The sequence below is a fragment of the Vulpes vulpes genome, chromosome 3, assembly GCF_048418805.1.
Source record: "Vulpes vulpes isolate BD-2025 chromosome 3, VulVul3, whole genome shotgun sequence".
Classification (NCBI taxonomy): Eukaryota; Metazoa; Chordata; class Mammalia; order Carnivora; family Canidae; genus Vulpes; species Vulpes vulpes.
The window spans coordinates 138,192,044-138,219,528 of NC_132782.1; the positions used below are offsets into that span (position 1 = coordinate 138,192,044).

The window sequence follows — 27,485 nt, forward strand, 5'->3', positions numbered from 1 at the left end:
CAGGGAAGCCCAATGAGGGGTTCAATCCCAGGACACCAGGATCATGACCTGAGCTGAAGGCAGATGCCCAACCGAACCACCCAAGCACCCCCTATTAATATGATCTTTGTTAATTTCTTTCTTCTAACTTTGAGCTTTTCTCCCTAGTTCCTTTTAGGTATAAGGTTGGAGTGTCTATTTGTAATCTGTCTTGTTTCTTGAGGTAGTCCTGTATTGCTATCAACTTCCCTCCTACTATGGCTTTTGCTATGTCCCATAGATTTTGAACCATTGTGTTTACATAGATTTCCTCTTTCTTTTTTGACCCATTTGTTGTTTAGTGGCACGTTGTTTGACCTCCATGTGTTTTTTTCCTGGTAATTGATTTCTAGTTTCATTCCATTGTAGTTGGAAAATATGCTTAATATGATTTCAGGTTTTTCTGAATTTATTGAGACTTGTTTTGTGGCCTAATATGTGATCTATCCTGGAGAACGTTCCATGTGCATTTGAAAGGAATGTGTACTCTGCTGTTTTGGATGAAATGTTCTCGATATATCTGTTAAGTCCTTCTAGTCTGATGTGTCATTGAAAGCCAGTTTCCTTGTTGATTTTGTCTGGATGATCTATCCATTGATGTATATGGGGTTTATTTTTTTTAAATTTGTTTTTATTGAAGTTTGATTTGCCAACATTTGGTATGTGGGTTTAAAGTCCTCTATCATTATTGCTGTCCATTTTTTCCTTTAGATTTGTTAATATTTGCTTTTTGTAGTTAGGTGCTCTAATGTTGGGTGCAAAATAGATATTTACAACTGTTAGATCCTCTGGTTGATCTTATCATTATGTAGGTTCACCTTTGTCCCTTATTACAGACTTCCTTTAAAGTCTATTACGTTTGATATAAATATTTCTACCCCATTTTCCTACACTTTCCATTTGCATGGGCTATTTTAGTCTGTTACTTTTAGTCTGTGTGTCTTTAAGTCCAGAATGAATTTCTTGCAGGAACATATTGACAGATCTTGGTTTTTTTCTGGATGGGTTTTTTTTTTTTTTTTTAAGATTTTATTTATTTATTTATGAGACATAGAAGCAGAGACATGGGCAGAGGGAGAAGCAGGCTCCACACAGGGAGCCCGATGTGGGACTTGATTTTGGGACTCCAGCATCATGCCCTGGGCTGAAGGCAGGTGCTAAACCATTGAGCCACAAAGGCGTCCCTAGGGTCTTGTTTTTTTTAAGCATTCTGTCTAGGTCTTTGATTGGAATATTTAGAACATTTGCATTTAATTATTTTTAAAAATTTATTTATTAGAGACAGGGCGTGTGCACACAGGTGAGGGGAAGGGGGAAGGAGAGAGAGAGAGAGAGAGAGAGAGAGAGAGAGAGAGAGAGAGAGAGATTCCATGCTGAGCATAGAACCTGACATGGGGCTCTATCTCAGAACTGTGAAACCAAGAGTTGGAAGCTTAACTAACTATACCACTAAGGTGCCCCTAAAGTAATTACTGATAGGTATGTACTTATTGTCATTTTGTGTTCTAATTTTTTTTTTTTTTGGTAGTTTTTGTCTCTCCCTTTCTTCTCTTGCTCTCTGTGATAGGACTTTTTTAGTGGTATGTTTTGCTTTCTTCATTTTTTTGTGTATTATAGGTTTTTGGTTTGTGGTTACTAAGAGATTCATTTATAATATTTTAAGTATATATCAGTCTATAATAAGTTGATGGTCAGTTCAAACACATTTTATGTGAACTTTTTTCCTCTCCCCCTTGTTTTATGTATATGTTGTCATATTTTATTTCTTATTTTGTGAGTCCCATTAACTACTTTTTTAGATACAATAGATTTTACTACTTTTGTCTTTTAACCTTCATAATAGCTTTATAAATTATTGCTCTATTACCTTTACTGTTTCCTTTTACTGATAACTTTTTTTTTTTTTACAATTTTCTTCTAATATTGGCTTTTTCTTTTCCAGTTAAGGGAGTCCTTTTAACATTTCTTGTAACTGTGGTGATAAATTTTGTTTGGCAACTCTCCCTCTCCTTTAATTCTGAATGACAGCTTTGCTAGGTAGAGTATCATGGAGGTTTTTTCCTTTCCATGCTTTCAATATATCATGCCAGTCTCTTCTGGCCTACAAAGTTTCTGCTGAAAAATACGCTAATAGCTTTAACCCTTGGATGTAACTAACTCCTTGTACTGCTTTTAAAATTCCATCTTTAATCTTTGACATTTTAATTATTATTGTCTTGTGTTCCTCTTGGCCTCATCTTACTCAGAATGCTCTGTGATTCTTGAACCTAGGTATCCACTTCCTCCCCAGGTTAGGGACATTTTCAGCTATTGTTTCTTCAAATAAGTTTTCTATCCTCCTCACTCTCTCCACCTGAGACCCCTAGAATGTGGATGCTTATTCACTTGATGTCCAAGATATCCCTTAACCTATCCTCATTTTTTGGTCTCCTTTTGCTGTTCAGGTTGAGAGCTTTCCATTATCCTGTCTTCTAGATTGCTGGTCCATTTTTCTGCATCCTCTAATCCACTCTTGATTCCCTCTAGTGTATTTTCCATCTCCTTTACCATATTCAATTCTGATTTAAAATTGTTTTTATCTCTTCTTGATGTTCTAAGTTTATCAAATCTTTTATTATCATTACTTTGAACTCTTTATCAGGTAGATTGCTTACATTCATTTCATTTAGTTCTTTTTCTCAGTTTTTATTTGAAGCATATTCCTGTCATCTTGTTTGACTTTCTGTGTTTCTATTAATTAGGTGAAACAGCTGCTTCCAAACTTGAAGGCATGATCTTGTGTATGATCATTCCGTGTAGACTGTATGCAGCTGGTGATTTTGGCTGGCTGGCTGCCTGGCTGGAACTATGGCTGGTGTGAGCTGCCCTGCAGGCTGGCACAGTGCTAGGGCTCTTTGCACAGAGGATGCGTTAGCAGGACAGCTGATGCTTAAGTAGGTAGAAGGTGGGGGGGGAGGGGAACGGTGTCTTAAGGTGTTTGTGCAGGGGTACCAGGTAGGGTGGCTGGAGCAGAGGCAGGCATATGCCAGGGTGTCAGAGGGTGCTTTGTGAAGGGGGTGCCCTGGCAATAACCTGGAGCCAAAGCAGTATAGGCCTGGAGTGTGCTAGGGTGTTTTGCACCTAAGTATTCACTAGGGTGTCCTGTGTGCACTGTACTCAATCTCACTGGTCATATGGGTAGAGCTGGTGTGGGCTAGGAGCCTACGGCTTACTGAGGTGGGCACACACCCCAATGCTATTTCTGTTCATGCTATGAAAGTAGAGAGGGAATGTAAACCATAGTGCTCATCAGTCCTGATCAAAGAGTTCCAATAGCACTCCCACTGTATGACAGAGTTCTAGGACTGGATCTTCTATATTCTAATTGGTCTTTTGAACAGTTACTTTACCTCTCCTGTGCCCCAAAGCAGAAAAATCTGCATATGGTCTCCCAATATATATGCTTCCTCACTGCAGTTAGCATCAGTGGTTGGGGATTTCCTTTGTTACTGTATCTATGTCTCTCTTGCCGTTCTCTACGCGGTGTGTTTTTCTGTTACGCAAAAGCTGTTCAGTCAGTCCTCAGTTCTTCAGGAGAAATTGTCTATAAAGAAGGGTAGATTTGGTGTGTCTGGAACAGGTGATTTTTGGGTTTTCCTACATCATTGTCTTGGCCCCTCCCTCCTCAGATGAATACAATTTAGATCAAGAATAGCAAATACCTAGTATGCAGGTCACCATACTCCTGACAAATTTTATTCCCAGAAAACTTTTCCTTCAGTCTCTAGATTGCTGTTACTAATAGGTTAGAATTAGTATGTAGGGAAACAATGTCTTTGCTAACCCTGATCACACTATAGCGAAGGGCAAAGAGGAAGAGACTGAGCAAGGACTTTGCAGTAGGAGTATCTGTCAAATTCAATATCAAAACTAGCAGGAGGTACAGTTGCAAAGACAGGTAAGATTATGGAAGTTCCAGAATGTCAGAGTGAAGTACATGCATTTTATTCTGAAATTTGATTCACTGAGGACATAAAATGTGTAATGGGTTTACATCCTAGAAAGTGTTTGGGGGAGATTATTTTATACTAGGATGTATAATAGTCTAGAGGAGAGATGGAGACCAATAAGGACTAATCCAAGTCTAATAACTTGAGATTTATAGTATGGATCAGGATGATGGCATAACCCAGGAAGTGTTTAATAAATATTAATAGAAAGAAAGAGGCACAACAGCTGTGAGAGGCACAACAGCTGTGAGAAGCCACCCAAAGGAAAATGTGAGATTAGTTATGGGGTGTGAGAGAAGTCAAATAATGACCCAAAAGTTCTTAAATAGGCCACCATGAAAAAAATGACTGAATAGAGTCTGGAAAGAGAAACGAGTTTTGGGGAAAAGATGACTAAGATTACAGAATTATGGTCACAGAATTAAGAGTTCTTTCTACACCATCATTTTTTACAGGTAGGAAACAGATTCAGATGTTTTTAGTGACATAGACCTACTTATAATAGACCCAAGAGTAGAACCAAAATCATTTTGATTTGTCGAATATACTAATAGCTGCTTTCTCCAAAATAGGAGGTTAACTATGACAGAAAATCTAGGTAAAAATACTCTTTATGTTCAGGAGAGGGTAAGGATATATACAGTGGATTTGAAATTTACCTGTTTAGAGGTGATCATTTAGTTTCTCCGTTACTAAAATACAGCTCCCATTTTATAAAATGGGACTGGATATATAAAAAAATTCACTTTATAATCTATTTCACTATAGTGCTATTTAGGAAAGCTTGTACTTGTAAAGCTGAGCTTCCTTTAGTGCTAATACTTAGAGAATTATAGAATTCTGATAAAGTCCTAAAAAGAGTTATAATAGAATACATTCGCCAAAGTGTAAATATCTTAACTGATTTCAATTTTTGTAATAATTAATGTGTTTACTAAGAGCAAAAATCTTTAATGAAGCTTTAGAACATTTGCACATATATAAAATAAGGCTAATTAATATAATATTCAGCTAAGGTAATAAATATTTTAAAGAGACTCATCTTTGTTAAAGACTGGCTCACCAAATTTGAGTATTCTCATAAAATAAGACCATTTAAGTGATAAACATTTTGAGTTGATCAGCTTATCCCTTTAGCCATAAACCACTATTCTTTAACTGTAATGTTGGATTAAACCTATCATGTAATGTAATTATATATCAGGGGGTTAAATTCCCAACACAGAACAGTCAACTTGTGCCAAGAGATCACCTATCTAACCTGCACAATATTTTTTAAAAACTTCTGTATTTGAATTCTCTTAGCATGCTTTTACTCTCTTGTTGCTTAAAGGCCCTCCCACACCCTATTGTCATTACACCTATTTCTTTCAATCAGTTCGGTTACCAGTCTAGCCTCTGAAAATATTTAAGTTTAAAACTACACAGTGCCCTGCTCCTAGTCATTTTATCTGTCCAAATTTATGTCTAGGTCAGTCCATGTGAGCAAAAATATCTTAGGACTGTCCTACTTCTATAAGTGTCAGACCCCATTTTCATATATGTAAACAGGTCTTTTTTTTCTTTGGTAGTGTGAGGTAAGAACAAAATCAAAAACAACAACTGATATAATAATCATATTTGATATTACATAAAATGGCATGGTTTTCCACAGGTAACCTTTGATGTATCTTGGTCTCCAAAGAGCAAAAACAGGTGCTATAATTATACTGGAATTGCAGATGCTTGTGACTTTCTCTTTGTGATGTCTTATGATGAACGAAGTCTGGCCTTGTCAGAATGTATTGCAGCAGCCAATGCTCCCTATAAGGAGACATTAACTGGTAAGAATCCACAAATGATCACTTAAACATTAAGATTATTTTAGTTTTTCTAAATAATTTATACACCTTTTCCATTTATAAAGCTTCCTTGAAACATAAATATCACCTGGAGAGTTTAAGTTTACACAACGTCTTAAAGTTTTCACTTAATTTTTTTTTTAATTTTTATTTATTTATGATAGTCACACAGAGAGAGAGAGAGAGAGAGAGGCAGAGACATAGGCAGAGGGAGAAGCAGGCTCCATGCACCGGGAGCCCGACATGGGATTTGATCCCGGGTCTCCAGGATTGCGCCCTGGGCCAAAGGCAGGTGCCAAACCGCTGCACCACCCAGGGATCCCATCACTTAATTTTTCTAAAAATATATAATCCTCTATTACAGATCAGATGATGAGTATTAAGTTCTCATTGCACTGGTATTATGGTATTATTTGGTTGGGATTTAAATAAGTGTTCTAACGCTCTTTTTTTCAATTACATGAAGGGGATATTTTTGCAGAAATAACCAATATTAAATATTTTGATAGCAAAGATAGTTATAATGTGAGTAGCTACCATGCATGATTGATAGAGGACTGTCCTACTTGACATTTATTATTAGTGCCTATGCTATATTAAAAACTATATCATTATTAGAATTAAGAGTACTTCTGTCATTCATATGAAGCGGGCTTTGCATTATCCTAAGTTTGGTCTGTATTCCCTCAGCCAACTGAATAAAAGATTGCTTGCTGTCTTTTGGACTCCAGGTGAAATTTTCTGGATAACTGGCCCTGACTTAAGTTTTGATTAATAAATAAAAAACCTTTTTATCTCTAAATTAAATCTTAAAACCTAGCCTCATCATGTCCAAATTAACAGTCTGATCATATGCATATGCTATTTAAAAATAAAAATTGTTACAATTACAAAGTATTTAATTTAGTGTTCCCAAACTATTTCATAGAACACAATTACCTCCTTTATCAATAAAGGCTCATCAAGTATGTTGGAAAAAAGGTGTATTTCACTCCTTTCTTGGATACTTAACAGTACACAATAACTTTAAAGGCTCTGAAACATTCTAGATAATCTTGAAACATCTCTTGGTGGAAAAACATATTCTGCATGGGGCACAAAAGGGAATGACCAGGAATCTGTTCATTTTCCTCTTTGCTATAACTACAGATTGACTAGAGTAAAAGGGGGACATTTCTTCTCCAATTCATACCTCTAGAAAGCACACATGTTCCATGTTTTAGAAATATAAGAAATTCTGAGACCATCTCTGCCAGAAAGCTTAAGAAATTTTCTGAAACTTCAGAATCTAAAATATCATATCTTGGTTATGTTAGGAAAACACTGCATTAGTATTTTGCACAAATGTACCTGTTTTTTCAAACTTGGATTCTGAATGGTTGCATAGCTTGTATAAACCCATTAGTAGACTATAAAGAGAAATGTTTTTTTTTCTGTCCCAATTTGATTAGGATATGATGACTACATCAAGATAGGTATTAACCCTAAGAAACTTGTAATGGGTATTCCCTGGTATGGTTATGATTATACCTGTCTAAACTTAATGGAGGTAAGTACAGATTATTTTTTATATAACTTTTTCCTCTTTGTATTCTTTAGAGCTTGTTTTGTTTCATATATATGTTTGAGACTAAAAAGTACAGTTTATTTTTAATTAATCCCATGAATGTTATAAATAACTTGACTTAACAGAATAAAAGTTAAAATTCATCATTAAAATGAAATCTATAATATTTTATTTCTAAAAAATAGTTTCCCTGATTTGGTTCCTAAGATTTGCTTAACTGACAAATCTATAATATGAACATTTTTGTATTTCTAGGATCGTGTTTGTACCATTCCAAAAGTCCCTTCCTGGAGGGCTTCTTGTGGTATTGCTTCAGGACATCAGGTGCCCTATAAAATAATTATGAAGCAAGTAAATAGTTCTATTTCTGGAAGCCACTGGGATAAAGATCAGCAAGCTTCTTACTATAACTATAAAGTAAGACTTTTATAAACATTTATTCTATTTTCATAATTGCATGTTTTCATAATAACATATTTGTTAAGACTTTGTTTTCTTTTAGGGTACAATATATAGACCAGTGTTTACATGAGTAAACTTGTCTAATCATGTGCTTTGCATGGGCCACTTGTCATTTTAGATGGTGTTCTAAAAACCTGAGTATCAAACAGGATATCCTTAATAGTTAACGATTATGTGTGCTAACTATGGCTTTGGGCCAAAATAGGTTATTAGCTCTGTAAGTCTCCATTTCAAAGTAGCCTAAAAATTCTGATTTATAGGCTGTTTTATAGGGAGGCATGAGGCTGAGAATAAAAAATGCATTAGTGGAAAATGGTATAAACTGTGTGATATTAGACAAATTATATTACAGAAACTTGAAGAAATAAATGTCCAGAGCAATTCTGTCAGGTAGTGTTTGATAAATAGGAATTGCTTAATCAATGAGGCAAAGAAGTTACATTTTTTCATAATTTACCCTTAGCATAATAAAAACTTTACCACACTTCAAAAATCTAATTACAAAGCATCTTTGAATTTACTTTGGATTTTGTCACTGTAAAAGAGCCCTAAAATGATATGATGTAAGTTGACTCATAACTTTAAACATTATCAATTACATAAAAAGCCTTTTCTAAAACTTGAAAACTATATACCTCTTAGGCATATAATTAACATATTTATTAAAGTAATTTATACTCTTGTCTTTGCTGAACAGTGTGATAGTTTACACTCTGATGTACTGTTTTTTTGTAGTCCCTGACTTTTTTTCCTTACACATTCTTTAAAGTTTTAGAATTCAGGAAACATTTTGATAAGCCTTTAAAGGTCATTCATTTAATGGCACTTTAGATAACAGTTTTGTTACTATAGATTATCTTGTTTCTTTTTCATTTATTGTAAAATTCCATAGCAACCAAAATCAAATTTTTTGTTAATGAAGAGAATCATTCTGGTTTCTTACTCTCTTTCAGTGATAGCAGCCTCATACTTAGTATTCTATATGCCTTAATCACGCATAAATTAATCTTACTGTTAGGGTAAAAAACTGAGTAAATGTATCAAATCAAAAGGCTCAAAGTGCTTGCTATAATAATGGCAACATTCAGAGATATATGACTTTGGGTTTGCTTCTAAATCTACAAAAATAAATTTTACAAGTTGCTTTTCAATGGTGAATCACAAAAATTTTTAAGAATATAAGATATGCTTGTAGTAAATGAATCTACTACACTTAAATATGCCACAGTTTATTCATTTACCAAGAGACAAATGTCCTTTAAAGTAGTCCTCTTAGGAGGCTACTCTAGCACTTATGGTGCTACCATAAATAAAAATATTACTGGCATCCACTGAGAATTGCCTTTGAAAGTTTCCCAGATATATATAAAAAAAATCAGTAAATGATTTGAAACCACAGGTCATTCTATTTTTTTTTTTTTCCCTTAACCGTTTTTGCCTACTTCTGTTTCTTTCATCCAATCTTCTAAGAGAGACTGGTAGTACTAAATAGAGGCAGTTGATGCTGGGGAGGATTTTACAGGCTGGAAGGTGAGCATAAGACTATTTTCCAGTTTTTGGTTCTTGATTCTGTAAGACCTAGAAAAGGAGATATTTTCCCCACCCATTACCTTTTGATTTGGTTGATACATCATACACAAAATCATCTGCTGAGCTCCTAACTAAGCACATTTCCAGGAACTGTAGGGAATATAAAAAAATAATAAGCTGGTGTTAGAGGACTAGAGCAGTGATCCTCCTTAACTGTGTCTGCATATCAGAATTACCTAATGGGATGGTAAAACGCAAACATATGTCCTAGTACTAGCCCTAGAAGATTTTGATTAAGTAGGTTTCCTGTGGGTCCTGTGATTTATATTTTTAAAAGCCCCACAAGTGACTCAGATATACATCTTGGTTGATAATCATCAGATGAGACCAAGGAAGGAATTTTAGGATGTGAGAAGAACTTTAGATTATATTAACAAATTCATTTGTGTAATCTTTGCTGTTGTGAAAAGTACCACAATCGTGTCTAGAAAGTGGAAGCATAAAGCACTATGTCTAAAATTTCTATTATTTCATTGTATCCTTTTTGAATTACTGGATTTAATATTGTACTCAACAGTTTAATTTATTCTTATAGGATTCTTCCGGCTATTTTCATCAAGTGTGGTATGATAACCCTCAGAGCATTTCTTTAAAGGCAGCATACATACAAAAGCATGGCTTACGAGGCATTGGCATGTGGCATGCAAATTGTCTGGACTATTCTGGAGATGCTCTAGCCAAACAGCAAACTGAAGAAATGTGGAAAGTCTTAAAACCAAAATTGTGACAGATAAACATCTTTTGTCAAACTATAAAAATTTAGAAAAATTATCTGTATAAATAGATCAGTTTCTTACAGAGATAAAAATATACACATTTTTGTCATGTCATATTAATATTGCCTTCATATTTCTAAAATTTCCAAATATAAATTCTTAGAAACTAATCTCTACCATAGCTCTGGATGCAAGTTCAATATCCCTGTATTTCCAGATTGCTTTTAATTAAAATATAATGAACAAACTAAGACTATTTAAAAGTGAAAATTATATAGTACTGTAAAATATGTAATAGACTTAAAAGCTTCAAAAATAACCAAACAGCCACCGTTTTGCTTTTTTCCTGAACACTTTGTAAAACTCACATGAAAAGTGAAAAAATAAAAACTTATATAAAATATTGCACCAAGAAGAACAATGGTTAAATTTTTTAACACATAAGTTTTAAATTAACATACCTAATTGAGATAGATGGTAAGGATGTGTCAATTTTCTTCTGTGCCAGTTCAGCTTTCAATGTGTGTAAATCTGAAACTGCTTGCTTCCTCATCTATAAAAATAATTATATTTCAAAAATGAACTTTTATCTTACCCTTCTAAAATTGAGAGAAGCCTAATTGAATGCTGCTAGGGGAAAAAAATCTAGAACTGCACTATTCAATACAGTAGCTATGTGCCACATGGAGCTATTCAACAAATCATATAAAATTTAATATTCAGTTCCTCACACAATAAGCTACACTTAATTGTTCAATATCCATACATGGCTTGTGGTTGCTGTATCAGTGCAGATACGGAACATTTCCATCATTGCAGAAAGTTCTAATTGGACAGTGCTGGTTCTAGAAAGGGGTCAAGTATTCATCAAGTATCCTGTCATAAAGCTATTTCTGATAAGTCAATTTAGAGAATTCATATGATTCCATATACATGAAAATAATCAGAGAGCATGAGCTAATTACTCCAGAATGGGTAAAAAAAAAAATTGAGCTCAGGGTATTCAGTGGTTTGTCAGACTTATTTACGGATGACTCCATAGTGAAATTCTACTAAATTTTACTGTGGCCTTGTTATAGCATGCACATCTTCACAGGATTTTATTTTTGCATTTTTTTTTGTTTAACTCTTGCATTTTTCTCACTCATGCTCTTGGGTTGTTAAGGCAATGATTTTAAGACAATCCTTACTATCCTTACACTATTGATACCCAAAATTAAAACACTAAAATAATTTATTTCAAGATAAATGTTATATGATTAGGACAAATGCAAGTTACCTTAACTTCTATTATGAGTTTCATTTTATCAGTATCCAGTTTTCTCTTAAGTTGGTCAATTGCATGCTGCACTTCAGTGATCTGGATTATAAGGTAATTCTGTGTGAAATACATAAAGAATCCTTATTTAGTACAACATCTATTTTTAATTGCCTCGCAAACTAAGAAGTGATAACAAATACCAAAAAAACCCCACCCCAAATCATAAGAATAACCTATTGAATAAAATAAACTCATTGCTTTGGAGTAAATTAGTATTGACCTGCTGATTTCTTATGTCTTAGGGACCACATTCTCCTCTGTTCTACTACTACTGTTCTACTATTCAGGTTTTATAAAAATAAGTAGGTTATCTGTACAGGTTGCCATTAAATTAGTACCACAAAAGCAAGAACTATTACTATAAAAGGAATATACTAGGAATATACTAGGAAAATGCTAGCAAGGCTTTTGAAATTGTCATTACACTTTATTAGCTGAATCAGATTAGTATTACTTTAAAAATATTTAGTAATGGAATACTATATTTGATTTAGAAAAGTTTATGAAGTATATGGTCAACAAAAACTATTTAAAATTTTAAGCTGCCTTTGTGAAAAAAATTGTACACTGAAACCTGATAAAACATAAAAAAAAATCAACTGTCAGCTAAAATGGACAAACCATTACTTGAGCCTATTTGAGTTTTACATTAGATTTATCTGAATGGTAAGCTTTTAGTCATAGAAACAGAACTGATGGGGGGATGGATAGAGGGAAATAAGTGAAGGCGGTAAAAATGTACAAACTTGTAGTGAGAAGATAAATAAGTTTTAAGGATGTAATGTCTAGTATGATAACTATAGTTAACAATACTATATTATATATTTAAAAGTTGCTTAGAGGATAGACCTTAAAGGTTCTTATCACAAGAAAAATAGTTTGTAACTGTGAGATGCTGGATGTTTACTTATTGTGCTAATCGTTTCACAATATATACATATATCAAATCATGTTGTACACCTTATACTAAAATGTTATATGCCAATTATATCTCAGTAAGACTAAGGAAAAATAAAATAGCAAACTTTTACGATTTCATCATGTCTAAAGTTAAATCATACTTTTATGGCCTCTGGAATTTATTGTCTATATATGACAGAGTCACTCAATTAGAAAAAGTAAACTTCCTGGGATGCCTGGGTGGCTCAGTGGTTGTCTGCCTTTGGCTCAGGGCGTGATCCTGGGATCAGGGATCAAGTCCCACATCGGGCTCCCTACATGGAGCCTGCCTCTCTCTGTGTTTCTCATGAATAAACAAATCTTTTTTTTTTTTAAATTTTATTTATTCATGAGACAGAGGAAGAGAGAGAGAGAGAGACAGGCAGAGGGAGAAGCAGGCTCCATGCAGGGAGCCCGACATGGGACTCGATCCCATGTCTCCAGGATCATGCCCCAGGCCCAAGGCGGCACTAAACCGCTGAGCCACCGGGGCTGCCCATAAATCTTTTTTTTACAAGTAAACTTCTTATCTCAAGAAAAAGATTAAAATTTAATATAATTTAGTAAGTTCCTTAGAATATCAATACCTTTAGATTCTGTGGGTGTTATTAACTACTCCCCAGCTAAAGAAAAGGAATGTAGTGCATACTGTTGATCCCCTGCCTTATTTCATCAGGTATTCATCTCTTTTCCATAGAATCAAAGAAAGTGACCCTATCCACAGGTCCAGAGGTAGATCCCAAGTAGTCTAAGTTAGTGCATAGCACTCCTTGATATCTATTATCAATCCAGGTTAAGCCTGGTTGAACCCCCACCAGGCTAAAGTTTTATAGTCTTGTTTGGGAGGCACATACCCCTAACCAGCCATTGGCAACCCTACTGGTACCATGAGGAAAAGCAGTCTTATAATGAAGCCAACACTAAAAATAATAGGGAAGAACTATCAGAAGCACCTAGTCCCTTAAACACATCATTAAGCTGCTGATTCTATCTTCTTAGCACCCACTACATGAGATCATAAATTTTATTTAAGCCAGGTTAAGTCAAGTTTTTGTTCCTGTAGTCCAAAACATCCTACATATGATAATACTAACAATGATAAACCATGTTTTGAGTAGAACTTCTCTAAGAGAATGTGAACACAATTAGTAATAAGTACCTTAGAGTCTGTAATGTTTGCCAAATTCTTTGGTCTCATCTTGATCTCCCTGGCTTCAAGTTGCATGAGCAATTTTTTATAGTAAAGTTCCAAATCTTCTTGAAGTTTTCTTAAAACTTCCTCTAATGATGCTGCGATTTTCTTTGTTTCAAAGTATTTTTTCTTCCAACCATCACAGGCTACAAAAAAAGCAAAGACTATATAGTGTAAGTCTGACTCAAGGATTAAACTTTTCAACATGGAAAGGACCCTAGAGTTAATTCAAACCCTTCTACTCCTCTACTCTTCCTCCCTCATATGTTGAGGAAATTAAAGCAAAGATGAAATGTTTATTAGATAATAAAAGGATCTGCTAAAAAAAATTAAAAAATAAATAAAAGGATCTGCTTACAAATATAGTAAAATAGTGATAAACACAGGAACCAAACCAAGTTCTTTAGTCAAGATTTTTCAGAATTACAAATATTACCTATAGAAAAATGTGTACATTTATTTTGATTACTTTTTTCCATCATCTGATTTGACATCATTACTTAAAACAAGGCAAAAAAAAATTTCATGCCCTAAAATGACTTGTTTTATAAAATAAGCTGATTCTGATTCATCACTTATTAAAATTATACTAGATATATTCCCAAATTTATGTTGGGCAAAATTTCTTAAACCTGAGCCCCTTAGCTGAGAAAATTAAAAATTAAATACTGCCAACTTAGGGAAATCACTTTGACACCAATGAGATTCTAAATACAAACTTAACAGGAACATAAACTGCATGCTATGGTATCAGAATATGCACTGCATTTTTTTTTAAAGATTATCAATGAACTGAAAATCAAATTTTAAATCTATGTCTATCAGGTGATTTGATTAAAATTCTACAATATGGGATTTTAACTCAAGTTTATTTCCCTCATGCCCTATATCCAATCCCTCAGTAAGTTCTATTGGTACTACTGTCAAAATACTTCCAGCACTTGGCACATTCTACTTCTTCAATGCTATGTCCCAGTCAATCCACCGTCATGGTTTTTGTTTTTGTTTTTTAAGATTTTATCTTGAGAGAGTGAGTGAGGGCGCACATCTGTGTATGGAAAGGGAGAGAGAGAATCTAAACCAGAGTCCTCGCTGAGTGCAGATCCCAACACGGGGCTCAATCTCAGGACCCTGAGATCATGACCCTAAATTATGACCTGAGCTGAAATCAAGAGGCAGACATTTAACCAAATGAGCCACCCAGGTGCCCTCACTATCATCTTTTGAAAGTACATCATGTTTCTAACTGGTCTCTGCTTCCATTCTTGCTCCTCTCACAGGCTATTACATACAGCAGTCATTCTGATCTTTTAAAAATATTTTTTAAATCATATGAACCTCTACCTTCAAAATCCTCCAATGGCTTCCCACCTTACTTAGAATAAAATCTAAACTCCTTGAAATGGCCTATCTGTTCCTCCTGAACTTTTGATTTCATTTTCCTCTGCATTACTCTGTATTACTTTCTAACGCCACTGGCCTCATTTCAGGTCCTTAATACTCCAAGCTCATTCCCATCTCCAGACCTTGACATTCTTGTGTTCCTTCTGTCTGGATTGTTTATATTTTTATCTGCCTGCCTCCTTATTCATCACATCTTAATGATATCTTCTCAGTGATGCCTTCCTTGAAAACCCTAGCTAAAGCATCTCTCCTGCCCCATCACCCTTTACTATGCTCTTTTAAACTGACTCCTGAGCTCTAATCAGTAGCTAATATTATCTCATTTGTTTACTGTCTGTCTCCTCCCATTAGGAACAAACTCCTTAAGAGCAGGACCATGTTTATCTTGTTTATTTCTGTATCCTCAGCATTTAAAACAATGTAGGGGATTGAGGCACATAACCTCGATAAATATTTGATGGCTGATACATGCCTTTTATCTCAAAACATTCCCGTTGAAATAGAAAGTGAATGATCATTCTCATTTTATAAATAGAAAAAAGGCACAAAGAAGAGAAATAACTTGTTTATGTAAAAGACTAATCTGGTATTAGAATCCTGGTCCTGTGATTTCTAGTCTATTATTCAAATTTGTCTGATAAAATTTTTAACAGTACAACAAAGCTGAGTCATTGCCACCATTTCCAGGATAATATTTAATATTATGAGGTAGAACCTGCAGAAATATCTCCTGACATTCCCTATAACCTTCAGTTAGTTCTAGTACTGAAGCAATTTTGCTGTAAATTGAGGATCCTGATACCAGTTAATTCCATATATACCTTTTATTCATATAATCCTCAAATACAACCCAAAATGCAGTCTTCTCAAATCCTTTAACATCTCTTAAGCCATTATTGTATACTTCCTCCATCCTAGCTTTTTTCCATTTATACCAGTCCAACACTTGTTTCTCATTCTGTTGCAAAATGACCTACTTTTCTAATTTCTTTCATTCATTTACTTCTTTAGCAAAGCAGACAGACATGACAAAATTAAGCATGTAGGGAAGACTAGAATTCAAAGAATGCTTCTATAGTAAGTTCTATCTAAGCTGAGATTGAATCACTAGTAGGAAATAGCCCGGTGAACTGGGAAAAGGGAGACTGATGGAAAAGAAAATGTGGATGGCAGAGAGAAAAGCATGTCTGAAGGTCTACAGACATGAGGAGGCACATTTCAGATTCTAGCATACTTATCACTTTTCTGGGAAGTCTTTCTTGATCTCTTCCATCTGATTTGGGTGTTCTTCCTCTGTACTCCTACGTATACAATTCTGTGATTCCTTTATCACACCATAATGATGATCAGGATGTATTCATTACTATTTTCTTGATTATCATTTCCCCACTGGACTATATAACCTCTTTGAGGGCAGAGACAAAATTGTGTCTGCCTATTATTATCTCCTCAGCCCCTAGAATGATGGCTAAATTCAGTGGACAAAACTTATTTAGTAAATGAATAAATGAATGAATGTTATAAAAAATGTTTGAACTTAAAAAATCTTCTGTAAAGCATATTAATGATAAAAGATATAATAAACTTTACCATGGTATCGCTTCAATTTACTTTGTTCAAATAGCTTTTCAACTTTTTTAATCTGTTCTTCTCTAATTATTTCCAGGTATCTTCTTTCTTCCTTCACTTGTTTCATTTGTTCAATAATCTTCTCTCCTAAAAGGAAATAATGTATCAATGTCTAAAAGTCAAAATAGTTGGGGGTGTAAACTTAAAAGCATTTTAAATAGTAAATTTTACCCAAAAGTCTGTTTTTCTTGCTGTAATATAGCATTTGCCACTTTGGAAAATACTGAGGAGTCATTTCATTTTCTAACAAGGATACATAAGGGGATTTTCATATATGTAAAGAATACAGTAGTCTCTTCTACATTTATATATATGTGTAGAAATTAGGTAAGGTTAAAGTAGTTATGCTTCTTGGTTTAATTCTTTTGGTATATTTATCTTGGACCTAGAGTTATTGCCCTTACATGAAAAGTGTACACACACACACACACACACACACAGATTTTTATTTTCGAGAGAGTGTGTTTGCTTGTGTGAACAGGGTGAGGGGGAGAGAGGGAGAGAATCTCAGGCAGACTCTGCATTGGGCACAGAGCCCAATGTGGGGCTCCATCTCACACCCCTGAGATCATGACCTGAGCCGAAATCAAGAGCTGGATGCTTAACGGACTGAGCCACCCAGGCACCCCCCAAAATGTATTTTAAAAGCACTATTAATGATTAAACATCCAGTAATTAACATATAATTCATGTACTTTTTTTTTTTTAATTCATGTACTTTAAAATAATGTAACATCTTTGTGGTAAAATATACATAGTAAAATTTAGTTTTAACTACTTTTAAATGTACAGTTCAGTGGCACTATATACATTTACAATGTTTTGCAACCATCACCACCATCTATCTCTAGAACTTTTTATTTTCCCAGACTGAAACTCTGTACACATTAGACAATGACTGCCCATTAATATTTAACTTTACCTTACAGAATCATGTGTACTTATAGTGTCATCATACTTACTTTCAATCTGTAATGAAGAGATATCAGTTATTCCTGGAGAAAGAGCAGGTTGACCAGGAAGTAAAGGAAAATCAATAAGATCTGGTAGGATGATGCATTCTTTTTTATCTATCTGTAAGCAAATATGAAAATGAGTAAGATCTAGTAGGATGACACATTACTTTTCACCTATTTGTGAGTATTTGATAATTCACAATAGCAGTCCATTTTTTTTTTTTGCTTATATGGTGGCAAACTCCCAAATCTGTATTTATAACCTTATATTCTCTCCTGTGCTCCAGCTTCTTTATTCCACTATTCCCTGGACATTATACATAGGCACTTCAAACTTAAAATTGAGAGGAGAAAAAAAAGAATCCACGAATCCTTCCTAAACATGATTTCCTTCCAAGATTTATCTCAGTTACTTGTTAAAACTTTTAAAATTTTCTAAGATGACTACTAATTTTTTTTTATCTTGAGTCAATTTTGATAATTTATATCTGCTTAGAAAATTAGAATATTTATTACATTTTCAAGTTAGCATATATTTTATTCTCATATATTTTACCTGCTCTGTCTTCATGTTTGTATCACCTCCATCTTTCCTAACTTTTGTGTTACTACCCTTTTATGATAAACTACCTTAAGCCTTACCAATGTTGATGTTTCTCCCACTACCACTTCATAGATCTTGAGTTGTTTTCTTTTTTTTTTTTTTAAAGATTTTATTTATTTATTCATGATAGTCACACACACACAGAGAGAGAGAGAGAGAGAGAGAGAGAGAGACACACACACAGGCAGAGGGAGAAGCAGGCTCCATGCAGGGAGCCCGACGTGGGATTCGATCCTGGGTCTCCAGGATTGCGCCCTGGGCCAAAGGCAGGTGCTAAACCGCTGCGCCACCCAGGGATCCCCTCTTGAGTTGTTTTCAATTCTGCTAGGTTTTTCATTTCTGTAACTTCTTAGTGTCTCCTTCTACCTTCATTAAGCCTTTACTGCTAATTTGTTTTATGGTTCTTTTTCTAGTTTTTAATGTTACAATATTAACTTATAAGTTCAGGTTTCTATAGGATAATGGGCAACCACCTAAGTTTCTATCTCTCCATTTATCCTCCCAATTACTACAAAAGGGAAACAAATAAAATTACCCATAATTTATATCTATAGCATAACTAGGATACAGAATCCTTTAATTTACACATACTTTAATTTACATATTCGTGGGGAAATAAAAACCCTAGGCCATCAGAGTGTGCTCTGGAGCCCGCCTCCAAACAGATGTGGGCTGTGATTTAGAGACTGCTATACAAAGATAACACAATAAACATCAATCACAATTTAGTCTAGAAGAAGAAGGCTCCACATGCATAGAAGAAATACTGAGAGTAAGGATAAGATCTTGTAGTCAGAGCACTTTTGATGAGGTGGCCAAAAGAGAAAGATTATAAAATGCAGGGAGCCAGAGGTGGTAATGATGGGGAACAGCTTCTAGGAGAGATAAAAAATACTATGGAAGAGATATTTGCTTGGGAAAATAGAAAAGAAGGCGGTAAGAGAAAAGAAGAAAGTGGTCAAGATAATAGCTCTGCCAAATTAAATTAGAAGAGAATTCAAAGGAAACACACTAAAGACCCCATTTATTTAAAAATAAATAAATAGCTGCATTTCACTATATCAACAGATGAGGGAGCTCCTGATCTAAGAAGCAAAAGACACCAGCAACCACCACTCCCTGTTCCTCTATAAGAACACCTGTTACTACTTATATGAAAAAAATCCAAAACAAAGAAACATGAACAATATCAATAAAATGATCTAGCATCCACACAAATTTACTTTTTAAAACCCTCAAAACTAAGAACTAAGACAAAATAAAACAGGCAGCCATGAGGCAGAGAAAAATTTAACAATTACTTCCAGTATAGGTTAAATATAATTAAGCAAATATTTGCAGATACCAACAAACACGATAAATCAGTAATTTTAAAACTCAGAATAAAATAGGAAAAATAACAGGAAGATGTGAAATGAAAGTTGGCTAAACTGAAAAAAGGAAGAAAAAACAATTTTCTCAGAAATGAACAGATTAGCAAACATCCAAGAAGGAACAAATATGGTCAAAAAATGGATAGTGGAGAATACAAATAAAAGGAGCAAAGAAAATGAAACACAATAGTATTTATTATATCTATTGTATATACATTACTTAGAGAAAATAACATATGTAAAAGCTAAAAAAGAAAAAAGAAAATAGAATGGATTTGCTATCTAAATTGTTTTCTGAAATGATAATTTTGGTAAATATTCCTGAAATAAAGAAGTCCCGATTTTCACACTTCAAGGATTCACTGTGTACCCAGGAAAACCTGACCTAGAGTTCTCAACTGAGATACAACTTGGTAAAACTAGTACACATTTAAGGAATCCTCTGGCCTTCTGGACAAATGCACTTGAGCTACTTTACAAAAAAACAAACAAACAAAAACAAAACAAAACAAAAAACAGGCATCACACTTACTAGTAACATGTCAAACAAGATACCAGTAGAGCAACATTTCAAAGAAACCAAAGGGTAAAAAGATGTAAGCCAAGGATGTGATATCCAATCAAGCAATCCTTCAGGTATCAAAACTCTACAGCAAGGATTAAAAAATTTTGTAAAGGGCCAGAGAGCAAATAATTTAGGCTTTGCAGGCCACATATGGTCTCTGTCATGATTCTTCTTTTTTTTTCAATTCCTTAAAAATGTAGAAAACACTCTTAGGTCCAAGACCTTACAAAACTGTAAGCCCTAGTTTGCTTAACTTTGCTCTAGACAAAATATTGTATTGAATATTGTAGCTACGTGCTTTTTTAAATTGAGCTTAATCCAACCAAGAGATGATTGAAAAATCTTCCGCAAAAGAACTGGCAGTAGGTGTTGAACATATTTAATTACAGATCGAGACTAAAACAAAGGTGAGGGGGTTAAGACTAGAAGTATGGTATATGAATGTTATATTCTTTGACACAGTAGAAATAACACAACTAAAAATACATGAGAGGAGAAAGATTGTTTTGATGGCCATGAATATAACAGGTAGGAGTCATGATAATTTTAGAGGTAACAAATCAAAAGAGGAAGCATAAGTTTTTAAAAAAAGAAAAAAGGGAGACTAAGAATACTAGCACACATGTATTAATATAAAGGTAAATGCTAGAGCAAAAATACAACCTTCCTAAAAATGAGGAGGGGAGGGGGAAGTACAAATAAACCACACAGTAACTATAATATAAAATAAAATGACAAATCTCAAGTCAAACACATCAGTCCTATCAATAACATAAGTTGACATAACTCACCTACTAAATGAGAAGTATTTCAGACTGCTTCACAAGGCAAAACCCAACTCTATCTAGGCTGTACATAAAAGACATATCTAAAACAAAGCAATTAAGAGAGGCTGGAAAAAAAGTGGGAAAGGAAGATGAGGGTACACTAAATAAATATATAAAAAAAGAAAGGTTAGTATCTTGATATGCAATTAAAAGGAGAATGGCAAAAAAAAAAGTATTAAGTGAGTAAAAAATGTACAAAAGTGATTCTAGTATTCACATAAGAACAACTTTGTGCCAAGTAACACATATAAATCTAAATCAGAAACCACAAGGGATGTAAGGATAGACAGTAACACACAAATAATAGGAAATTCTAATATACCATTCTTAATCTAAGACACAGCAAGAGAATGTGGGGAAAAAATAAAGATATGGAATACCTAAGGCATGTTTATAGTCTACCCATCAGCAAGGTAGACTATAGGCAAGGCACAAAGTAGGGGAAGATACCTGCAACATACATAAGCATCAAAGAAACATCTCTAGAGTATTTAAAAAACTTATGTCAATCAAAAGCATATAGCAAAGAACCCAGAAGAAACCGTTGAAAAGGTACTTTCAAAAAGTTACCAAAATGAAAAAAAAAAAAGTTATCAAAATGGAGTGCATAAAAATATTAAAACATGGTTAAATTTATGGATAATCTGGTAAATTATTCAAATCACTGATAGCATTAAGCATCTTACTAGACTGACAAAAATCTTAAAGCATGAAGATAGCATATTTTATTAATATTCAGCAACAACAGATCAATTATTTGCTGAAGATGGTGTGCCTTTTGCTCTAAAATGCAAGGACTCTGAGCTGTGATTCTCCTACCAAAGCTGATCTCAGACTCCATTCAGCATCCCAATCTACTACACATCAGGCAGCACTATATGAGCTGGACGTTAAAACACAAATGGCAACACTGCTTGTAATGCCTCTCAGATCGGCTTTTGAACATTCTCTTGCTTTGGGCCCAAAGTTGGCACTCTTAGATTACTTGATTAAATAAATAAATAAATAAATAAATAAATAAATAAATAAATAGATAGATAGATAAATAAATAGATAGATAGATAAATAGACTATTTTAGTATATGTGCTGCTGAAGTACAAAAAAAAAAGGACTAAAGGAGCATATCCAAATGCAGCAATCTTACTCCAAATTTCAAAGAGGTCCATCAAATGACTCATTCTCAGTGATAACTGGGGCAAGATATACAAACCTGGCTTTCATTTTAAAAGGGATACCTCAACATGTCCCACCCATACCATGGAACACCCAAAAATTTCACTGAATTGGTAGGCTCCTGAATTTTCTTGAGGCTTATCTCCCATCCTCTAACCTCTAAGGTTCAAAAACTTAAAACATTTTAAGCTGCAGTTTTGTTCCAATTTCAGTATGAATATTGTTGCAATATTGTATTTAAACAAAAAATTTGGGACCCCGGGTGGCTCAGTGGTTGAATGTCTGCCTTCAGCTCAGGATGTGATTCCTGGTCCAGGAATCAAGTCCTGCATTAGGGAGCCTGCGAGGAGCCTGCTTCTCCTCTATATCTCTCTTTCATGAATAAATAAATAAAATCTTAAAAAAAAAAAGCCCAAAAAAACAAAAAACTTAAATCATACCTGATTGTCCTCTGTTCTAATGAGATTAACTCTATCATCTTCATTTTTCCAAAGAAATGGACTTAGAGGGAATGACATATTTGAAAGTCATATTAAAAAATGATTATGCATATTAGCTTTTCACGTTATATATCTTGACATTCTATAAACATAAATATTACATTAAAACCTTAAAAAGCCTGAGACCATTAGCATATTATCTTTCAAACTCATTAATGATCAATATAAGCTACATTTAATATGAGTAATAAAATCATTTTATATTACACCTAAATTCAAATCCCATTACAATGTCTATAGCAAAGTAAAATAAAAATTTTGGAAATATATTTATAGTTCTTTTGCGAATGATTGTTTATAAAATCCCTCATCTATATTTCAAAAGACTATATGCAAAACTGTTGTCTAAGTACTATAATTTCGAATGAAATGATTCCATATGAAATTCAAGCATACTGGCTAGTTTACCCATAACCAAGAATATAAGTGAGGCAGAAAAGTTAATTGTAAGAAAGGCAAATAAAGACAAATTTTTCTGTCATTACGCTGCCTCTGATGACAAAAGAAGTATAGAAATAAATTTAGGTGATAAATTATTCATTATATTGGAGAGGAATGAAAATTCCATATATAATAACAGGGGAGATTAGAGTCAAGGCAATTTTAATAAAAAATATCATTAATTTTACTCATATGTTTGTTCTAATTAGAAGTCCTTTTAACAGTACCCTGGATACCTCACTCTTTCTTGTAGTTTAGACTAATGACATGTATAATCAACATCTATTCCAATTACCTTTTTTTGTTGCTAAAATAATCACTACTGGATTCTTCCAATCGTCCTGGAACTTCAGAATTTCCAGTATGAGTTTTTCCAGTCTGTTTTTCTTTTGGAGTAGCTTTTCCCCCAGCCGATGTTCCTGTTCATCCATGGCAAATAAAGTTCATAATAAATACATAAATAGTAAAATAAAACTTTGTACAAGTATGTATATATATGTACCTACTGTAATCTTGTCCTGTGTTTCAGAATCTCTATAAACTCTACTATGCATGATACAACGCAACACTTTCCAAAGTGAATTTCAAGAAGTGGTTTATGTGAAGAATTCTTTGGTCAATTCAGTTTGGGAAAAAACGAATTAGGGAATCCTACCAGGAAGACAACCATACAGACACACATACATTCACACCTGCAGGATTTCTGTTTTTTAGTATTATTATTATTTATTCATAAGAGACAGAGAGAGAGAGAGAGAGAGAGAGGCAGAGACACAGGCTCCATGCAGGGAGCCTGATGCAGGACTGGATCCCGGGTCTCCAGGATCACACCCTGGACTGAAGGCAGCGCTAAACTGCTGAGCCACTGGGACTGCCCAGATTTCAGTTTTTATGTAAAATGCAAATCTCCAAGATGGGGGTAAGTTGGGTTTTACTCAAACGTAATTGTCTTCAGAAAGCTTTTGCCTTTGAAAGGCATATTTGAAATTGTACTGAGGAAACTTGTCTGGAAAATGCTGGTACACATACAGAGCATATAATGTCATGTTATCTCACATACGTTTCTACTTATAAAATCTCCCTTCAGGGACACTGGATGACTCAATGGTTGAGCGTCTGCCTTTGACTCAGGCCATATCATAATCCCGGGGTCCCTGCATCAGTCTCCCCGCGGGATCCTGCTTCTTCCTCTGCCTATGTCTCTGCTTTTCTGTCTCTCATGAATAAATAAAATCTTAAAATAAAATGTCCCTTCACTTTAACAAAATTACCCATATAGGAAAACTATATGATGTCTTTAAAATGTTAACATCAATGTTCTATATGATCTATATGAACAAAAGATCCATGAACCTGGCAGTGTTAATGCAGATATTTTTCCCTTGGATAAATCACATTTTTTAATTTAGAAAAAAAATTATTGAATCATGTTAGTAATTGAAAAATAATTTACAAAGGCTGCCACAAAATTTTGCAACTTGAAGCCCATACTTATTTAATTTTTGTCTAGCTGCTACATTTTCTAGCTGGTACATTTGAAATAGTCTTTCAAGAACAATAAACAGAGATTTTCTAAGGGATATATTTGATGCAAAATGAACAAATCCCAGATATATCAGCTGTTTAAAAGGTAATAATAAAATACTACCCCCCACCCATCCACCCAAAGAAAGAAATAACAATGCAAAATTCAGCAGATTCTGAGTAATTCTAATAGGGATATATGGCACATGTACCCCATTCCTAGTAACAGTTTAGAGCTTGATGACTGCATCATTCAATACCTATGCAATTTAATAGCATAAAGAAAGCAGGTCTATACACTTTTGAAAAAAGTTCAGTATGACTCTAGCAGTATTGTGAATAAAGCACGGGCTTTAGTCAAACACACAGGAGTTTAAATCCTGGCACTGTCACAGCAGGTGTTATTTCTCTAACCTGCTTATCTCTAAAATGGCAGAGTACAGGTAAAGCACCCAGAACAGTACCCAATCCTCAGGAGCCTCTTGACTTCAAGTTCTGATTTCTGTTCCACTGCATTTCACTGTTCAGGTCTTAATTACTTCAGTCAATTATCCATAATGCAGCCTAAGTTGTTTTTCCAGAATTGAAGTAAAATCATATTACTCCCGATAAAATAAAGCAGGAAAGAATATTCAGTGGAAAAAAGACAGTCTCTTCAACAAATGGTATTGTGAAAACTGGACAGCAACAGGCAGAAGAATGAAACTGGACCACTTTCTTACACCATACATAATAATAAATCCAAAATGGATGAAAGACCTAAATGTGGGACAGGAAACCATCAAAATCCTAGAGGAGAACACAAGCAGCAACTTCTCTGATGTCATCCATAGCAACTTCTTACTAGATATGTCTCTGGAGGCAAGGGAAAAGCAAAAATGAACTATTGGGACTTCATCAAGATAAAAAAACTTCAGCACAGTGAAGGAAACAATCAACAAAACTAACAGGCAACCTTTGGAATGGAAGAAGATATTTGCAAATGACATTATCTGATAAAGGGTTAGTATCTAAAATGTATAAAGAACTTATCAAACTCAATACCCAAAGAAGAAATAATCCAGTTGAGCAATGGGCAGAAGACATGAATAGACACTTTTCCAAAGTGACACTTCTCAGAATGGCTAAAATCAACAACACAGGAAATAAATGTTAGCAAGGATGTGGAGAAAGGGGAACCCTCTTACACTGTTGGTAGGTATGCAAACTGGTGCAGCCACTCTGGAAGACAGTACAGAGGTTCCTCAAAAAGTTAAAAATAGAACTACCCTATGATCCAGAAATTGTACTAGTAGGAATTTATTTAGAGGATACAAAAATACTGGTTCAAAGGGACACGTGCACCCTGATGGTTATAGCAGCATTATCAACAAGAGCCAAACTATGGGAAGAACCCAAATGTCCATTGACTGATGAATGGACAAAGAAGCTGTGGGGCGTGTGTGTGCGCACACGTGCGCGCATGTACACTGGAATATTACTTAGCCATCAAAAAGAATGAAATCTTGCCATTTGCAACAATGTGAATGGAGCTGGAGTGTATTATGCTAGGTGAAACAAGTCAGTCAGAGAAAGACAAATACCCTATGATTTCACTCATATGTGGAATTTAAGAAATGAAACAGATGATAATGGGGGGGGGGAGCAAACAAACCATAGAACAGACTCTTAGCTATAGAGAACAAACTGAGGGTTATAGGAGGGGAGCTGGTAGGAGGATGGGTTACTTGGTGATGGGTATTTTTTTTTTTAAGATTTATTTATTCCTGCGAGACACACACACACAGAGGCAGAGACATAGGCAGAGGGAGAAGCAGGGTCCCTGTGGGGAGCCCGATGTGGGACTTGATCCCAGGACCCTAGGATCATGACCTGAGCTAAAGACAGATGCTCAACCACTGAGCCACCCAGGGGTCCCAAATGGTGATGGGTATTGAGGAGACCCCTTGTGATGAGCACTGGGTATTATATATAAATGATAAGCCACTAAATTCTACTCCTGAGAGTAATATTGCACTGTATGTTAGCTAACCGGAATTTAAATAAAAACCTGGAAGAAACAAACACAAGCTCAAATGGCTTCCCACTGCCTAAAACTTCTTTAGTTTTGGAACCAAGGCTCTTCAAGTTCAAGTCCCTACCTATCTCTCCAGTTGTACTTTATGGTATTTCATCCTCCCTTTCTACCCCCAAACTATAATAGTAGTAGTAGTAGTAGTAGTAGTAGTAGTAGTAGTAGTAGTAGTAACTAATAACTAAAAGTTACTGAATCAACTACCACATTAAGCAAATCCTGAAAGCTTCATTCATATCATGATCTAAGTAAAGGAAGCCTTCTGGAATTTGGCAGTGAACAATCTGCATGGCCAAACATTTGCTACCCTGGGTTTAAAGTCAGAATACAAAGGGTGGTCTATGCCATCCTAAAGAACTAGGCTTTAACTAGTAATCAGTGAGTTTTCAAAGGTTTTCAAGCAGGGAGATAAATAATCCAGCCTGTAACAAGAAGAATAATGCTGACTACACTCTGGAGAATAGACTGGAAAGCAGATTATAAGCAAGGAGGCTACAAGATGTTTTTCAAGGTTCCTTTACTCTAAGAATCTATTATTTTACAGTGAGGAATATTTCAAAACTCAACGTCTGAACAATTGGAGGAATGATGAAACCAAAGAAGTCAAGAAATTATACTAGTTTGGGGCAACAATGGAGTCAAGTATTAAACACGTTAAAGTTGAGGCATAAAAATGTATGGATGTGTTGCATGGACCCATGGTAAGGAACAGATGATAACTAATAAGAGGGAATACCCATTTTGATATGGAAATGGGTAAAGCATTATTCTTTTTCTCC

At 34.6% G+C, this 27,485-nt stretch overlaps 2 protein-coding genes across 7 annotated transcripts in view; one reads left to right on the forward strand and one right to left on the reverse strand.

Annotated features, from left to right (window-relative positions):
• Nucleotides 1-10,194, forward strand: part of CTBS (chitobiase) — a 31,754-nt gene extending 21,560 nt beyond the window's left edge. Inside the window, exons 4-7 of the mRNA XM_026004796.2 lie at nt 5,662-5,830; nt 7,300-7,397; nt 7,671-7,832; nt 10,003-10,194. Coding sequence (XP_025860581.2) covers nt 5,662-5,830; nt 7,300-7,397; nt 7,671-7,832; nt 10,003-10,194 — 621 coding nt within the window. The remainder of the gene's footprint in view (nt 1-5,661; nt 5,831-7,299; nt 7,398-7,670; nt 7,833-10,002) is intronic.
• Nucleotides 5,611-27,485, reverse strand: part of SPATA1 (spermatogenesis associated 1) — a 51,038-nt gene continuing 29,163 nt past the window's right edge. For 4 of the 6 annotated variants that reach the window (XR_012000791.1, XR_012000793.1, XR_012000794.1 and 1 more), the window contains exons 7-15: nt 23,404-23,527; nt 22,608-22,668; nt 17,631-17,742; nt 16,630-16,755; nt 13,603-13,781; nt 11,463-11,561; nt 10,645-10,736; nt 9,488-9,557; nt 5,611-5,810 (exon numbers count right to left, since the gene is read on the reverse strand). Coding sequence is in view for 1 of the 6 variants with exons in the window: in XM_072754725.1 (XP_072610826.1) it covers nt 5,782-5,810; nt 9,488-9,557; nt 11,463-11,561; nt 13,603-13,781; nt 16,630-16,755; nt 17,631-17,742; nt 22,608-22,668; nt 23,404-23,527 (800 nt within the window). In the remaining 5 variants the exon portion in view is untranslated. The remainder of the gene's footprint in view (nt 5,811-9,487; nt 9,558-10,644; nt 10,737-11,462; nt 11,562-13,602; nt 13,782-16,629; nt 16,756-17,630; nt 17,743-22,607; nt 22,669-23,403; nt 23,528-27,485) is intronic. The other 2 variants (XR_012000795.1, XM_072754725.1) reach the window with 2 other exon arrangements.